Source organism: Bombina bombina, chromosome 5 (genome assembly GCF_027579735.1).
Source record: "Bombina bombina isolate aBomBom1 chromosome 5, aBomBom1.pri, whole genome shotgun sequence".
NCBI lineage: Eukaryota > Metazoa > Chordata > Amphibia > Anura > Bombinatoridae > Bombina > Bombina bombina.
In genome coordinates, this window is record NC_069503.1 from 843,740,243 (window position 1) to 843,759,537 (window position 19,295).

The 19,295-nt window shown below is 38.6% G+C and overlaps 1 protein-coding gene across 1 annotated transcript in view; it reads left to right on the plus strand.

The window, feature by feature from the left end:
- Positions 1-19,295, plus strand: part of RBBP8 (RB binding protein 8, endonuclease) — a 353,058-nt gene that overhangs the window by 199,051 nt on the left and 134,712 nt on the right. The window contains exon 9 of the mRNA XM_053715868.1: positions 12,688-12,764. Coding sequence (XP_053571843.1) covers positions 12,688-12,764 — 77 coding nt within the window. The remainder of the gene's footprint in view (positions 1-12,687; positions 12,765-19,295) is intronic.

A 19,295-nucleotide genomic window follows, 5' to 3' on the forward strand; every position in this document is an offset into this window, starting at 1 on the left:
CCTTGCTCCTATTGTTCAGTTCCCTCTGAACCTCTTTGATTTTTGTTAGCTCCTCTAGGGACTTCTGTTTGTATTCACAGATCAACTGCATAAGTTTCTGTGAGCAAGTATTCAGGTGGCCATTCCACAGATCAATGAATACTTTATCATCTGTGATAAATGTTGGAAATTTGTTTAGCCTCAATCCCCTGGGTACAATGCCCAATTCTTGATATTTAGTTAAAGTCTTTATATCCCATATGAGCTTGTTTTCTTTTAGGAGTAGACCTTATTATAATCCACAAGTGCAGTGTTCCTTTCACTGAGGAATGCACAGGAAAGGAACACTGCACTTGTGGATTATAATAAGGTGTTTTCAACTGACAAATCCCATTATAGCTTGGTTGCCCTATTTGAAGAATTAGAATTTCTACTCCTAAAAGAAAACAAGCTCATATGGGATATAAAGACTTTAACTAAATATCAAGAATTGGGCATTGTACCCAGGGGATTGAGGCTAAACAAATTTCCAACATTTATCACAGATGATAAAGTATTCATTGATCTGTGGAATGGCCACCTGAATACTTGCTCACAGAAACTTATGCAGTTGATCTGTGAATACAAACAGAAGTCCCTAGAGGAGCTAACAATAAAAATCAAAGAGGTTCAGAGGGAACTGAACAATAGGAGCAAGGAACCAAGCTATCTAAAGTTTGACAGCACACTCCAGCAAATAATAGCAGAAGCTAAAACATTGCTATTGGAAATAAAACACAGTAAATACCTTAGAGATCAGCTGGATTACGACTTGAATCGTGTCTATGTATGGAACAAAAAGGATAGACAAACTCTAAGGAAGGAACAAAATAGAAATACATTTTACCCAAATAAATCAAGGGGGAACAACAGACATAGGCAAAATAGAAGGAGAGTGAACTTCTTCGAAAGTGAAGGTGAATCGTGTGATGAGGGATCTGGATCGGGTGGGGAAGAATTACCACCTAAGGCACAGGCTACCAGACCAAAGGATAATTCAACACCTCTACCACCTTCTATACTGAAAACACAGGCCCCACAGCCTTGTTCACATTATAGGGAAGAATCAAGATGTGTAGAGACGAGCTCTACAGAAGCTATGGAAGTGGAGAGAGTACAATTAGAACAGGTTTTTCAGGTCCCCCAAAGAACACCAGACGGGGGGGGGGGGAGGCGCCAGCAAAGATCAAAGCCATCAGTACAAAGATCAAAGGAGGTATCCCCAGAGGAGAGGCCGAGGCAACTACAGAATGTTCTGAATCTTTCAGATGTGGTGTTGACCAAACATGAACTGGAGGTACTGAGTCTGGGACTGTCTTTTACACCCACTGCAGACTTTAATTTGTTCAGGACATTACTTGACGTCAACAAACTAATTCGAAAACTAACACTGAGAAAGTTCTACCATTCCCAAGAGGAAGGGAGTGATGAGAGCCACGCATCCATTCCCAGGAACAGGTCAGGAAGCTTGATAGGCTTAGGGCCCGATAATCAACTAAGTTTCCAGGAACTCTGTGACATTAGGTCTCTGGAGACACTAGGGGATGAGGCCAGTGGGACCGGGTATATACAGGTTCCATCTTTTAAATGTAAGTCCTCGTTTTATCCCATCCAAAGCAGAGGCCAAGTCCTAGAGAAATTCCAACAGAGGGTAGAGTTAGATCTCACAAAATTGTACTATAGGTCAGAGAGGGGCCAACATAACAACATTTCGGCACTACAGAGGAAGGCACTAGACAGCCTGGCCAGCAATGAAAACATAGTGGTGAGGGCTGCAGATAAGGGTGGCACCATAGTGGTGCTCAATGCCAGTAGCTTCAGGGAGGAGGCTTACAGGCAATTGAGAAATATTGATGACTACAGTGCTCTGCCGGGTGATCCGACGGGGAGGTTCCAGCGGCGGTTGGCCTCCCTTGTGGATGATGGTGTGGAGCTAGGCTTTATTAATGCCAAGACACGTGATTATCTCATAGTGTCTAATCCCACCATTCCTACATTTAACCACCTGCCAAAGGTCCATAAGTCCACTGATAATGTACAGGGGAGGCCAATCGTGAGTGGCATTGGATCCCTACTGGAGCACCTGTCAGAGTGGCTGGATCATGTTCTGCAGCCAATGGTGAGTGCTCTATGGAGCTTTCTCTCTGATACTAAGCATGTACTCAATCTCCTCTCAAGAGTAGTTTGGAGGAAACACTATGTTTGGTTGACAGCCGATGTAAAATCGCTATACACCTCAACTCCACATAGGAAGGGGTTACAGGCCATTCGGTTTTTCTTGGAAAAACAATATGGACCGGAATCAGACTTTGTGAACTTTGTAGTGGAAGTTACCAACTTCCTTCTCAACCATAACTACTTTGAATTTGAGGGGGATTTCTTTCTCCAGAGGCGTGGGACGGCTATGGGGGCGAACTTTGCCCCCTCCTACGCCAACCTATTCATGGGTTGGTGGGAGCTGTCCCACGTCTATGGAGATGGGAATCCTCACAGGGACAAAGTGGTTTGGTACGGTCGCTATATCGACGACCTCCTTTTTATATGGGGAGGTAGTGAATCCGAATTACAAACATTTATAAGAAGTCTGGATGATGACTCCATGGGGATTCACTTTACAAATGAGATAAAAAGTGACACTATCAACTTTTTAGATGTGACCCTTAGAGGTAGGCAGGATCAGCTTATCAGCTCAGAGACCTACCGCAAATCCATCTCGGGTAACTCACTGCTACATGCGGCTAGCTGCCACCCGCCAGGAGTGTTCAAAGGTGTAGCGAAGGGTCAGTTCATTAGGCTGAAAAGGAACTGCAGTGATGCAGAGGTCTATGAGAAACAGGCCAATGAACTGACCCTACGGTTGAAAGAGAGGGGCTATAGGAGTTCTGTCATCACTAAAGCTAGGAACACCGTAAGAGGAATACCCAGGGAAAGACTTCTTAGGCCTAAGTCCAGTACTCAAGATGAGAAAGACAACAAAGTTGTCTTTCTAACGGAATACTCAAGACAATACAGGGAAATCTGCCAAATAGTGAGGCATAACTTTAGTATGCTATCTGCAGATGATAAACTCCAGAAAGTAGTTGCAGATGGCCTAAGGTACTCATATAAGAAAAATAGAACAATAGGCAACATTGTGGCACCCACAAGAATCAAAAGGACAGGACAACCCACCTCTTCATGGTTGAGCTGTAAGGGTACATTTCACTGCCACCATCGTACATGTGTGGCCTGTGAGAAGTTGGCCCCTGGTAACCAGTTCATCTCACTGATGACAGGTCAGAGTTTTATGATAGATTCTTGCCTCAACTGTAGGTCTACATATGTGGTTTATGTCATTTCTTGCTGGGAATGTTCCCTCCAATATGTAGGCCTTACAACAAGAGAGGCTAGAACCCGTATTAAAGAGCACCTTAGTGATATAAGGGCAGGTGTACTCACAACAGCACTGATTCAACACTTTGCGGGCACACACCAGAAAGATACAAGCTCTTTTTCTTGGACCATCATTGAGAGGGTGGCTCCCTGTAAGGGGGGAGTTGACAGGGTCCGCAGGTTGGGGGAGAGGGAGGCCTACTGGATTTTTAAGCTCAGGACGAGAGTTCCAGAAGGCCTTAACTCAGAATATGACCTCATCAACTTTTGGTAGGGCCTAATCCTCTCCCCCACCCGGTTCACCCTGTCCATACTATGTTACTCCTTGAGCGTAGGAGTCTAACAACTCAGAAATCTTTAGTATAATTACTCTGGTATCTGGTACTCTAGTATGCCCCCAGGGATAACTTACCCATTGCAAGCCAGGTTCTTTATACAAAAGCCACCTACAGACCCTTATAGTAAGGGATGTGTACGAAAACAGTACTTATGTATTTTTAGACACACTTTGACTTTACCTTGATCAACGGTTAACTGTACCATTATTATTGTTAGGGCTTAGTCTTTATGTTTAGGGTCTTTTAACTATAGCTTAACATTTATATGACAAGCATGTCACAGGATGCAAACATGTGTTGTTCCATGTTTATATTATATTATATTATTTGTATTTTTCATTTCAGTAACCATGAAGCGGTCTCCTTGCACCATAAATGCTTCCAGCTGGGTCCGGAGTTCACTTTCCTATCTCCCATCGTATATATATTTTTGCTCACTACAAATATTTATACATGTTAGATTGTTATTACACATAATGTAGTTAACTTTGTGTAGGAACTGTTTCTAATTCTATGTGTATTTACTGTGTGCTGACACTAGTTAATACTCCTGTGCTTTCTAAGGTGTTCACAGCTACGTAAATAAATACCCATTGGAGGATTAATTGAGGGGAGTGTTCCCAACTACCAATGGGAAGACTAGCTACTGCTTTTAAGTTCACTTCACTATGTTTTAGCCAGGTAATGAGTAAGGCTGTAAGCTGAAACGCGTATACCTGTTTTCTTGTTGCTAGTCTTTGATTTTCTTTTCAGTATTTACCCCGGGGTGTTTATCCCCTCTCACGTTTTTGTTTTTTTGACAAACGTGTTATTTTTCTTCACTCTGAGCGCCAAGGCGCTGTGATTGCTACCTGTAAATAAAATTATTTTTGTGCAATATACCGCTGCTTGTGCTCCTTTTTCACTTTCTGTTTGCCTGGAGATTGATCGGTTGATCTTGGCTTAGAGAGGCTTGTCCAGGCTTGCAAGCCTGTCACCAGACGCATCTACTACAAGGTCTGGAAGACTTATCTCCACTGGTGCAGCCAGCATGGTTTGTCTTGACGTAGAGTTAACTCTGCATATCTTACCGTTTCTCGAAGAGGGTCTGGAAAAGAGAATGCCAGCCAGTTCTCTTAAGGGTCAGATTTCTGCCCTTTCTGTTCTTTTTTTCAAACCTGTTGCTAAATTTAGTTCTTAGAGTTCTTTAGAGGGCTCCGTTGGAGTCTTTGCATGCTGTTGATATTAAGTTACTTACTTGGAAAGTGGTCTTCTTATTGGCTATTTCCTCTGCTAGTAGAGCTTCTGAGCATTCTCCTTTAATGTATTATCCCCCTTATCTAGTGATCCATCAAGATAAGGTTGTTTTGAGGACAAAGGTTTTCTACCTAAGGTAGTCAATACTAGCTTCATTAACCTAGCGATTGTGGTTCCTTCCCTTTGTCCCAATCCATCCTCTATAAAAGAGGTTGCTGCATAGCCTTGATGTGGTCAAGACGTTGAAGTTCTACCTTCATGCTAAATAGTTTTGTCAGTCATCTTTCTTGTTCTTCCTGTATACTGGTAAGCGCAAAGGTTCAGAAAGCTTCAACGGTTATCCTTTCTTTTGGTTGTGAAGTCTTATTTGCATGGACTATGAGGAGGGTCTAGAACCCCTTCCAGAATTACAGCCCATTCCACTTGTGAAGTGTCTACCTTTTAGGCCTTCAAGAATGAGGCCTCAGTTAAACAGATTTGCAAGGCTGCAACATGGTCTTCGCTACACGCTTTCACAAAGTTCTTTAGATTTGATGTTTTTGCCTTAGTAGAGACTTATTTTGGGAGAAAGGTTCCCAAGCTGTGGTGTCTAGTACTTGGGACTGCCTTCCATTCTTTCCCTCCCGAACATTTGTGTACTCACGGCTTGGGTATTAGTTTTCCAAAGGTTATGAATGTTCTTGAGAATTCTCACTGCCAATAGAAGGAAAATAAAAATTATTCTTATCTGATAATTTCATTTCCTTCTTGGCAGTGTGAGTCCACAACCCGCCCTAATACACAATGGTAGTGTTGGCAGTCGTTTGCACCTCTGTACCCCTATTATCTCTCGTTGCTTTTCCTTATACTCGGCTTGAACTACTGAGAGGGGGAAGTGGGAGGGATCTTTAAGCTTTGTTGGGGGTGTCTTTGCCTCCTCCTCGTGGAAATGATAGGTAATTCCTATAGGTTATGAATGTTCTCGTGGACTATCACTGCCAAGAAGAAAATGAAATTATCAGGTATGAATCATTTTTATTTTTTCCATCTGAATCTCAAATCTCTAAACTTGATTCGAGTTTGTTTCTAGGAATATTTATCACAAGTTTTGGGGGAAAAAACGTATTTCCTTGTGTATAAATCATGGTTTCTTTCATGTAAGTGGCAAGAGTCCATGAGCTAGTGACGTTTGGGATATACATTCCTACCTGGAGGTGGCAAAGTTTCCCAAACCTCAAAATGCCTATAAATACACCTACCACCTCACTCATACTTAGTTTTACAAACTTTGTTGGAGGATGGTGAAGCAAGTCGTGCTTGATTTCTTCTGTGAAAAGGCACTTCTAAGCATTTTGAAGCCCAGTTCCTTTCAAAGTACAGTGTTTGTCTATGGGATGTGAAGGGAGTATTTGCCTAATGATGCCATGTTTTCACCTATGGGAAATCTATGCTAAGGCTTTCTGTAAATTCTGTTGTGGGGATTCATCTGCCACCTCCCCTTACAGATCGACATTATACTCCTCTACCATTACCGCTGCTGATATGTTTCAGCAGTTTCAGCAGTTCAGTTTGGCTGTCTGCTATATGTGGATGGGTGTCTTCAGGTAAGTATATATCTTTTTTTAAGACACTCTCAGCTATGTTTGGCACTTTCTATTTTTAAAGTTTTAAATATATATTGCATATATTTGCCATGAGTCAGGTCTATGTTTATTTCCCTTTGCAGTCTAATAGTTTCAGCATGGAAAATTATGTTTGGGAGAAATTTAGTAAAAATTTTTTCTTACCTGAGGTTCCAGATAGTTGTAACTTCGGTCTTGTTTTTTCAAATTTTCGGGGGGCAAATAAGGCTTGCGATGGCGCAAAATGCTTCTATTTGTTCTTGGCGCAATTTTTTTTGGCACGAAGGTTGTGTTTGTTGTGACGCGAGTCACGTCATTTCTTGTGTCTTTGTTGTCGCAAAAAAAATTTGCGCGAAGTTGCGCCAGTTATGATGCAGATTGTGTCATTTCCTGTTAACTTTGGCGCCAATATTTTTTTTCCCTCAACATTTGCTATATTAACAGTCTCAAGTTTGGTTTTGAAAATTTTACAGGCTCCTCCTTTTGAGTTTATGCATTTTCTGGACATTAAATTACTTTCTTGGAAAGTGTTATTTCTTTTGGCTATCTCTTCTGCTTGAAGAGTTTCTGTATTGTCTGCTCACTCTTGTGAGTCTCTATCTCATTTTCCATCAAGATAAAGATTTAAATTTTTACCTAAAGTTGTGAATTCTAACATCAATAAGGAAATTGTTGTTCTTAAAATTGTGTCCTAATTTTAAGAATACTCTTGAAGGGTCTTTACATTCTTTGGATGTGGTAAGAGCTTTGAAATATTATGTTGAGGCTACTTAAGATTTCAGAAAGACTTCTAGTCTATTTTTTATTTTTTTTCTGACTCCAGGAAAGGTCAGAAAGCCTATGTTATTTCTCTGTTTTTTTGGTTGAGATTTTTAATTACAGCTCATTCTACTAGATCAGTTGCCACTTCTTTGTTTCTCAAGAATGAAGCTTCACTTGATCAAATTTGCAGAGCAGCAACTTCTTTGCATACTTTTTCTAATTTTACCTTTTTTATGTGTTTGCTTCTTCGGAAGCAGCTAAAATTAATCAAGGTCCAAGGAGCGCCTAGTTTATAAGACTAAGGATATGTACTTAAAATATTGTCATTTAATTACCAACATAAATGTACATAAATACATATAGTTCACAACATATACAATTAGAAATAAAAACATGGATCCATGTGATTAATTAAATGGGGACAGTGCAATGTAGTCCTGAATATACAATTGGTTACAATTGTGATTAGTAATGTCCAGTTCTGATTGATTCCTTAAAAAAGTAGGGATAGGTGTCAGCAAATCCTTGAGGGATAATAAGTTCTTTATCAGATTAGAATAAAAAATGAGCAACAAACAAAAATGTGCTGATAAATTAAAAAAAAAATCTAAAAAATGGTTAAAAATGTGAAAAAATTCAATAAAAATGAAAATGAAAAATCAAAAATATAAAATTGATAAATTGTGAATATAATAAATGAAAAATAACTCCAAACAATTGTGTAATGTTGGATACCAAAAGAATGTTTATAAATAACGTGGTTATATTCAAATGATTCTAGTTTTTAGGAATCATTTGAAATTTATTGTTGATTTGAAGATTGGATCTCCTATCATGCATATCCCAATATCTGACATGAGAGTTGGGGCTAATATTTCCTACATCTCCCAACAAGATATATATTTTAATATATTTTTTATTGCTATATACTAATACTTATAATATTCCTGCTCTTTGACCTCTTCAGATCATATAGAAATACCACCAAACTGATAAGACTGTCCTTCACGAACTAAGATGTAGTCATGTTTAGCAATTGAAAGTATACTGAATATCTTGTTTTTGTATATGATATTTTATTCATCACTATATGAGTATCTCAAAAGTATTTTAAAAGTGTATTAATTTTGGATAATAAGTGCTGTTATATTTTAATGTATACTAATATGTGAGTGTGTATTTTTATATTAATTTCTGTTTTTATATGACATACTCAGTTAATTCTTTGACAGCTTGAGCCTGTGAACGTTTTTTCAATGTAAATTATAGATTCACACTGTTCCAAAGGCTCATTTTAATTTAATTTTATCTTATTTTCTTTTTAATTCCAATATTTTGAATTTTAGCAACGTTATGTACAGTGCAATTAAATATTGCTTGATATCGTCAATATTACATACCCTAGAATTTATATCACCTTTTTTTAGTAGGTAACCTATTTCGGTTAAGTCACACCTAGCTAGGTCCAGAGCATGAAACATTACAGCTAATCACTTAAATACGAAACCGGAAGTGACATTAAGTCATCTTACACAACAGCTAACCGTTAGAATATGAAACCGGAAGTGACATTATGTCAACTATACCGGAAGTGACGTAGTAAGGAGTGACGTCACTTCCGGTCTGGCGATTTCAAATAAACAGGTAGATAACAACACATTTGTTACGTGACCCCCGGCAAAAGAGGATAATTACACAATGCACTTAGTTTGGCAACTGAACGAATAGGCCACACAACTATAAAGGAGGGATATAAAATGTTCTAAATGCTAAAGGATATGTGGCCCAAAACGGAAGTGAAACACAAGGATGGAATCACTTCCGGTTTGTAATGAACACATTTGGCGCCAAAATAACGACAATAATGATTGGTTACTTACACTTATAAATGAAGCCTTCATAGCACACAACAGTATAGTCTTGATAAAGGCCTAAGGAAGGCCCGAAACGCGTTGACATCATATGGTGAGCTTCATTCTGATTTCATTTACAATTTTGTTAGCAGTATTGCACTATGTTATATTTGTTTTATTTAGGGGACTGAGTCTTGGATAGAGACCGGATCTCCTTTTCATCTACATTCCCCAATTTTCCTATTCACACTTTGAGGATACACTAACAGGAAGGATTATAACAATGTATCACCAATATTGAATATAACCACGTTATTTATAAACATTCTTTTCGTATCCAACACTACACAATTGTTTGGAGTTATTTTTCATTTATTTTATTCACAATTTATCACTCAATTTTATATTTTTGATTTTTATTGAATTCTTTCACATTTTTCACCATTTTTTAGAATTTTTTTTGGAATTTATCAGCACATTTTTGTTTGTTGCTCATTTTTTATTGTAATCTGATAGAGAACTTATTATCCCTCAAGGATTTGCTGACACCTATCCCTACTTTTTTAAGGAATCAATCAGAACTGGACATTACTAATCACAATTGTAACCAATTGTATATTCAGGACTACATTGCACTGTCCCCATTTATTTAATCACATGGATCCATGTTTTTATTTCTAATTTTATATGTTGTGAACTATATGTATTTATGTACATTTATGTTGGTAATTAAATGACAATATTTTAAGTACATATCCTTAGCCTTATAAACTAGGCGCTCCTTGGACCTTGATTAATTTAAACTGTATTTGCTTAGGGTTAGCTAGGTACCCCAATTCCTAGGAGCTAGAAAAAACAATTCTGGTTGAAGCGCTGTGAGATATATAATTAATAGTATCTATTCTTCGGAAGCAGCCTTTGGTGGAAAGGTTTTCAGGCAGTTGTTTCAGCTTGATTCTAATGCCTTTGATTTGAGTTTTTTTTTTAAAATTATTAAGAAAACTTAATTATTTTGGGGATTTAGTTTCTCAGCCGAAATAGCTGTTTTTAATTTTTCCTTCCCTCTCTAGTGACACGTGGACTTCCACATCTTGGGTATTATATCCCATACGTCACTATCTCATGGACTCTTGCCACTTACATGAAAGAAAACATAATTTATGTAAGAACTTACGTGATAAATTAATTTCTTTCATAGTGGCAAGAGTCCATGAGACCCACCCTATTTTTTGTGGTTATGATTTTTTTGTATAAAGCACATTATTTTTTCCAGTTCCTCTTTTTGTGTCAATTTTATTCCTTCTTTTACACCTCACTTCTTGGCTATACGTTAAACTGAAGAATGAGTGAAGTGGGAGGTGTATTTATAGGCATTTTTCTCTTGCCACTATTAAAGAAATTAATTTATCAGGTAAGTTCTTACATAAATTATGTTTTTTCCTGGCATTCTTTTAGAATTCCTAGGATTCTTCGGTTTTTGCGGGATGGCCTAGAATAAGGGTTTATCTGTCAGTTCTCTGAAAGGGCAGATTTCAGCTATTTCAGTTTTTTTCCACAGAAAGATTGCTAATCTTCCTGATTTTAAAGGGACACTGAACCCACATTTTTTCTTTTGTGATTCAGATAGAGCATGAAATTTTAAGCAACTTTCTAATTTACTCCTATTATCAAATGTTCTTTATTCTCTTGGTATCTTTATTTGGAATGCAAGAATGTAAGTTTAGATGACGGCCCATTTTTAGTGAACAACCTAGGTTGTCCTTGCTGACTGGTGGATAAATTCAGCCACCAATCAAAAACTGCTGTCTAGAGTCCTGAACCAAGAAAAAAAAACTTAGATGCCTTCTTTTTTATATAAAGATAGCAAGAGAACGAAGAAACATTGATAATAGGAGTAAATTAGAAAGTTGCTTAAAATTGCATGGTCTATCTTAATCACAAAATACATTTTTTGGGTTCAGTGTCCCTTTAATTGTTGTGCAGGCTTTGCTCCATAATAAACCTGGTAAGGGTTTTGCAGTCTCCTCATTTTGAACTTATGCATACACTGGACATAACTACTTTTTGGAAAATGTTATTTCTTTTGGCTATATCCTCTGCTATAATAGTTTCTGAACTATCTGCTCATTCTTGTGAGCCGCCTTATTTGATTTTTTTATCAAAATAAGGCTGTCTTATGGACATCAATTACTTTTTTACCAAAAGTTGTTTCTTCAGACAACTTTGGTAGAGAGTTTATTGTTCCTTCTTTGTGTCCTAATCCTAAAAATGCTTCTGAAACATCTTTGCATTCTCTGGATGATGTTAGGGTATTGAAATATTATGTTTATGCTACTAAAGATTTTAGACAATTTTCTAGTTTGTTCTTTTTTCTGAGCCTAGGAAAGGTCAGAAGGCCTCTATTTATTTAGCCTCTTATTAAAACTTTTGTTTCACAGAGCTAATTTGGAGGCAGGTCAGCCTCCACTTTAGGGGATTACTCTTTCTACTAGGTCAGTTGCCACTTCTTGGGCTTCTAAGAATGAGGCTTAAGTTGATCAGATGTGCAAGGCAGCTACTTGTTGTTGTTCTTTGCAAAATTTTACTAAATTCTACTATTTTGATGTTTTTGCTTCCTCTGAAGCGCCTTTGGTAAAAAGGTTCTTCAGGCAGTTGTCTCAGTTTGGTGGTTATGCTTGTTTTCAAGTGCATTATAAAAAACAAAATAACAAATCTTAGGAGTTGAGGATTTATTTTCTCAGTGAAAAGATGTTTTTAAATCCCTCCCTTTATGTTATTACTTATGGACTCCATAAAGTAGGTATTAATTCCCATGAGTAATGGATTGTGGCTTACCTGATAAATTCATTTCTTTCATGGTGGTGACAGTCCACGAGATTTTTTTTCAACACATCTTTTTTTCCATACTCCTTTTTTGGCTCGTATTCCTTTTTTCTTACCTCACTTGCTTGGCTATACATTAGACTGAGATATGTGTGAGATGGGAGGGGTTTTATAGAGCTCTTGGGGTTTGAGAATCGTTGCCTCCTCCTAGTGGTAGAGAAAAGTAATGGATCATGGACCATCGCCACCATGAAAAAAATGAATTTATCAGGTAAGCATACATTATGTTTGTGAGAAAGTTTGCTGGTGATATATTGAAATAGATTTTGGAAAAGGTTTCTTGTCAATAGTAGAGTACTGCTTCCAAAGCTATTGGGTTTCTATATGGGAATTACATGAGGTGTTCTACTTTATATGTTAACGCACCCTGAGCAGAGATTTTATAGGCAATTCAAAGGGTAGGTGACACCGGATTACAATCTACCTTAAGAAGACAGCCAAGATAGATAAGTGGGAAAAATGTTAGACTACATGACTATAGTTTTTCCTATATATCATCCTAGCTCCTTTTTTTCTTTAACAAAAAGGAGAATCATAAATGGTTGGATTCATGAACAGGTAGTATATTAATTGTGTTTGGATGTAACATGGATAAATGTTAAACACTTTGTTTTATTTAAACAGATAAATCAGAGAGGCCTATGTTCAATTTGGCCGCCGTGGTTGCAGAAACTCTTGGTCTTGAAACACATGAAGAGTCTGTAAGTAATAGGTGGGAATGTGTTCAGAACCTGGGAAACCTTGGGTTGCTTTTTATTTCATTTTTCTTTCTTTTCTTTTTTTTTTTCTGGCCATTAAAAAAGCATAACTGTCAAACATCAATGAGTTTGATACTTTTGTGAGTTGTTTTTAGTATATAGATGCCACAAAAGAAATGACGGGGTAAGTTACTAAAATATGATATGGAACTGTATGGGTTTACTTTTAGGTCTCTGTAATGTTATACTCGCATCCCATGAAATGTATCTGTATAACATTTATCTGCATCACACAAGTTGTGGGTGAAAGTGTATTTCTGTTCTGAATGGTTTGATACTTAAAGGGACAGTCTAGTCAAAATAACTTTCAGATAGGGCATGTAATTTTAAACAACTTTCCAATTTACTTTTATCATCAAATTTGCTTTGTTCTAAGTAGGCTCATATGCTAATTTCTAAGCCCTTGAAGGCCACCTCTTATCTGAATGCATTTCAGAGGTAAAACGTATATTAATATAACCGTGTTGATTAAACACAATTTGGGAATGGGTAATAAAGGGATTATCTATCTTTTTAAACAATAACAATTCTGGAGTAGACTGTCCCTTTAAAGGAACATGAAACCTCCACAACTTTCCAATTTAGTTCTGTTATCTAATTTGCTCATTGTCTTGGTATCCTATTTTAAAAAAACAGCAACAAACATGGGTGAGCCAATAACATGAGGCATATACTGCATATTCAGCCAACAATTAGCAGCTCCTGAGCCCATCTAATTATGCTTTTCAACAAAGGATACAAAGAGAGTAAAATAAATGAGGCAATAGAAGTCTATCTGAATCATAAAAATATTGTGTTTCATGTCCCTTTAATACTAATATGCCTTTCTTATAATGACCGCACTTGTAACCTGTTGACTATACAGTGCAGTTAGGCATCTACATTAATCTTTAGGTTAATTAAAGTATAAAAACAGCTTCTGTTGATTTAATTGCTATATTGGCGGGGGGCGTAGATGGGCAGCGCTATGTTTAGACGCAATATCGGGAGCTCCAAGATTTAATCTGATAATCCGCTAATACGCTGATTATCTTGAATAATAGACAGCATCCTATCTTGACAATAAAAGATTTTTGTTTATAAGTCTCTGCTGATTATATTGCTCTTCAATTTGCTGTACGTATGACCCTTGGATCCGGATTTGGACCTCTGCGGCCTGTGGCAGTGGACCATAAACTAGGCTTCAGTACCCTCTCCTGGTATCACTGCATCAGAGAGATAATTTAATAATGGAGGATCACAACTGGGAAGTGTGTGCCCTACTAGCAGAAGTACAATGGTAACTCGATTTACTAGCCTGGTGAGAATTGTACTGTCCGCTTCTGAGCATGAGGGTGACTACACTGCAGTAATGACTGAATCAGAGGAGACAGCTGCGCAACATACCCAATCAAAGGTCCTTACAGCTCGAATATCTGAGCATATGCAGATTTGTATGATTGAGACAAAGGTACAGAAAACCATCATAGCTGACCACTTATGTGCAACTCCTTACACTAAAATGGCACTCCCACCATTAAAGGGATACTAACCCCACATTTTTTCTTTCATGATTTAGATAGAGCATGCAATTTTAAGCAACTTTCTAATTTACTCCTATTATCAATTTTTCTTTGTTCTCATGTTATCTTGATTTGAAAAAGCAGTAATATAAGGTTAGGAGCCGGCCCATTTTTTAGTTCAGCACCTTGGTAGAGCTGCTGATTGGTTTGCTACATTTTCCCACAAATCAGCAAGTTCTACCCATGTGCTGAACAAAAAAGGGTCTGGCTCTAAAGCTTACAATACTGCTTTTTCAAATTAGGATAGCATGCGAACAAAGAAAAATTGATAATAGGAGTAAATTAGAAAGGTGCTTAAAATCTCATGATCTATCTGAATCATGAAAGAAATAAATTGGGTTTAGTATCCCTTTAAAGCTCAGATTGCAGTGTCAAATTCCCTGAGAAGTGGATGGGCCGTCAAACAATATCTGCAGTACGATAGATAAAAATGCTACAGCTCCGAGAGTGCAAACTGACATCGGATGCCTCCTAAGATGCCCTGAGGGGTAATTAACTGTGATATATATATATATATATATATATATATATATATATATAATCATGTTAAACAGGTTAGATGGTAGATTTGTGTGTAACCTTACAGCCCCTATTATTCTCACATCCATACCCGATGGATATCAGCCACCAGCTCTTTTATCTAGAGGGTTTTTTTTAAATTGCAGACTATGCTAACCTCTCAGTCCCTCTGCTCTAAGTGCCAATAGCCCTCTAGCACTTGTCGACCTAGAATATTTTAGTAATTATATGGGTAAAGAGAACTCCTAGTTTCTCCCAATGTTTTTATTAGTCTTTTACTGCTTATATAATTTTGTGGTGTAAAGCATATTATTGTATTCATCCCTCTTACTTCCTTTTACTATTTCTTATGCCCTTCGGTCAGCAGTTGGGACTGGGGGACAGGATAGGACATGATGACCCTAGGTCCAAGGTAACTGGCTCATTGTTGATTGTGAATCATGCTAGGACAATCTATTAAAAAATTCTAGAACTCTAGAATTGCCGTTATCTTTAAATTACAGATTGGGCAATTAATATACTCAGCCCAAAGTTGTGGTCCTCCATCAGATTAATATATCTACATATGCTTGGATTTTCTCTCTTGTTTGCATTATATAACACTCTTTACATAATGTTTATTAGTTTAAATAGCTTTCTTAAAATACTTTCCATATATAGTCATAGCCAAAAGAGTGGCCTCTATCACAAGAGGATGCATATGTAAAAATTATTATCACGGTTTACTGTCATTCTTTATTTTATCAGTAATCTAGACATTCATATACCAGGTGCCATGGGGCCCTAAAGTGGTCTCCAATGTGACTACCCTATGTTCTTCACCTTTCAAAACAAAATGGTCCATAAACGGCCAGAGTCATTTAAGATATTCTTACTGTAAAATGTAGGTTTGAGAAGCCTATCTTTCTTTTGCAAGATGTACCGAGTCCACGGTTTCATTCTTACTTGTGGGATATTGTCCTTCCTAACAGGAAGTAGCAAAGAGAGCACCACAGCAGAGCTGTCTATATAGCTCTCCCCTTAACTCCACCCCCCTGTCATTCTCTTTGCTGACTCTAAGCTGGAAGGGTAAAGAGAAGAGGTGTTAAACTGTTAGTTTTTATTTTATCTTCAATCAAGAGTTTGTTATTTTTAAATGGTACCGGTGTTGTACTATTTTCTTTCAGGCAGGACATTGATGAAGATTTCTGCCTGGAGGATGATGATCTTAGCATTTGTAACTAAGGTCCACTGCTGTTCCCACAGAAGCTGAGGAGTATAGGAAAACTTCAGTCTGAGGAACAGTTTCTTGCTATACAGCAATGAGGTATGTTCAGTCATTTTTTCTCCAGAGACTGTGTTAACTCAGAAAGGCTGACAGTTTCCCCATTAGGGGAAGGGTAAGCAGTAATCCTAGTTATATAAGGGGCATTACTAGCTTTCATACAGGGCTAATCTTATGGGCACTCAGTTTGTGTATAATATATTGGGCAAACATTTGTGTTTTCTGGGAGTACGGTCTTTATTCTTATGGGACATGTGTTTGAGGGTACACTTGGCTTATTTAGGGGTTTTTATAACCCACATGGCTTTCAAAAGAGGTTTTTGTGTAGGCCCCAGCAACATCGAGTGAGAGGGGCGGGGCCTATTTTTGCGCCTCAGTTGCGCACTTAGTTGAAGCAGGCAAGCAGCAAGCAACGTCTCCAGAGGTCCTGGTACTCTTCTGGGGCCTAATCGAAGCTTTATTCCCACAGAATCGTTCCCTAAGGGCAATCCGGTTTTTTCATTTGGGGGTATATTGCTTAGATATTTGTGGTGCAATCTTACTATAACTTAGTGGCTGTACTGTAAAAATTTCGGAAAATTTGAGGCATTTTTAAGCATTTTTGCAGTTTGTGTATGCCTTTTTTTCTCTTAAAGGCACAGTACCGTTTTTGAAAATTGTGTTTTTTTTATTAAATAAAGTGTTTTCCAAGCTTGCTTGTCTCATTACTAGCCTGTTCAACATGTCTGACATTGAGGAAACTCATTGCTCAATTTGTTTAAAAACCATTGTGGAACCCACTCTTACAATGTGTCCCACTTTTACTGATATGTCTATAAATTGCAAACAGCATATTTTGACTTATAAGAGTTTGGCATTGGATGATTCTAAGACAGAAGGAAATCAGGTTTTGCCATCTAGTTCTCCCCAAGTGTCACAACCAGTAACGCCCGCACAAGCGATGCCAAGTACTTCTAGTGCGTCTAATTCTTTCACCTTGCAAGATATGGCCTCAGTTATGAATACTACCCTTACAGAGGTTTTTATCTAAACTGCCAGGGTTGCAAGGGAAGCGCAGTAGCTCTGGGTTAAGAACAAATGCTGAGCCTTCTGACGCTTTAGTTGCCGTATCCGATACTCCCTCACAATGTTCTGAGGTAGGGATGAGGGATTTGCTATCTGAGGGAGAGATTTCTGATTCAGGAAGGTTACTCCCTCAGACAGATTCAGATATGACGGCATTTAAATTTAAGCTAGAACACCTCTGTTTATTGCTCAGGGAGGTTTTACCGACTCTGGATGATTGTGACCCTATTGTAGTTCCAGAGAAATTGTGTAAAATGAACAAATATCTAGAGGTTCCTGTTTACACTGATGTTTTGCTGGTCCCTAAGAGGATTTCGGACATTGTTACTAAGGAGTGGGATAGACCAGGTATTCCGTTAGCTCCTGCTCCTGTTTTTAAGAAAATGTTTCCCATATCTGACACCATGAGGGACTCCTGGCAGACAGTCCCTAAGGTGGAGGGAGCTATTTCTACTCTGGCTAAGCGTACAACTATACCTATTGAAGACAGTTGTGCTTTCATTGCTCCTATGGATAAAAAATTAGAGGGTCTCCTAAAGAAAATTTTTGTTCATCAAGGTTTTCTTCTTCAACCCATAGTGTGCATTGTTCCTGTAACCACTGCAGCTGCCTTTTGGTTTGAGGCTCTAGAAGAGGCTCTTCAGGTGGAGACCCCACTAGATGATATTCTGGACAGAATTAAGGCTCTTAAGCTAGCTAATTCTTTTATTACAGACGCCGCTTTTCATCTCGCTAAGTTAGCGGCAAAGAATTCAGGTTTTTCAATTTTAGCGCGTAGAGCGTTATGGCTTAAATCCTGGTCGGCTGATGTGTCATCAAAATCTAAGCTTTTGACCATCCCTTTCAAAGGTAAGACCCTATTCGGGCCTGCACTGAAAGAGATCATTTCAGACATCACTGGGGGGAAGGGTCATGCCCTTCCCCCAAGATAAGTCAAATAAGACAAGGGCCAAACAAAATAATTTTCGTTCCTTTCAAAACTTCAAGGGTGGTCCCGCTTCCTCTTCCCCTGCTGCAAAGCAAGAGGGGAACTTTGCTCAATCCAAACCAACCTGGAGACCTAACTAGGCATGGAACAAGGGTAAACAGGCCAAAAAGCCTGCTGCTGCCACTAAGACAGCATGGAGGGGTAGCCCCCGATCCGGGACCGGATCTAGTAGGGGGCAGACTCTCTCTCTTTGCTCAGGCCTGGGCAAGAGATGTTCAGGACTCCTGGGTCGTAGAAATTGTAACCCTGGGGTATCTTTTAGATTTCAAAGATTCTCCTCCAAGGGGGAGATTCCATCTTTCTCAATTGTCTGTAAACCAGACAAAAAGAGAGGCATTCTTACGCTGTGTAGAAGACCTTTTACCATGGGAGTGATCTGCCCAGTTCCAAAAGCAGAACAGGGACAAGGTTTCTACTCCAATCTGTTTGTGGTTCCCAAAAAAGAGGGAACCTTCAGACCAATTCTAGATCTCAAGGTCCTAAACCAATTCCTGAGAGTTCCATCCTTCAAGATGGAGACTATTCGGACTATTTTACCAATGATCCAGGAGGGTCAATATATGACCACCGTGGATTTAAAGGATGCATATCTACACATTCCTATCCACAAAGATCATCACCAATTCCTAAGGTTTGCCTTTCTGTACAGGCATTACCAGTTTGTGGCTCTTCCCTTCAGGTTGGCCACGGCGCCAAGAATCTTCACAAAAGTGCTTAGGGTCCCTGCTGGTGGTCCTAAGGCCGCGGGGCATTGCAGTGGCGCCTTATCTAGACGACATCCTAATTCAAGCGTCGACTTTCCAACTAGCCAAGTCTCACACAGACTTAGTGTTGGCCTTTCTAAGATCTCATGGGTGGAAGGTGAACGTAAAAAAGAGTTCTCTTATTCCTCTCACAAGAGTTCCATTCCTGGGAACTCTGATAGATTCGGTGGACATGAACATTTTTCTGAAGGAGGTCAGGAAATCAAAGATTTTAACCACCTGCCGAGCTCTTCATTCCATTCCTCGGCCGTCAGTGGCTCAGTGTATGGAGGTAATCGGTCTAATGGTAGCGGCAATGGACATAGTTCCGTT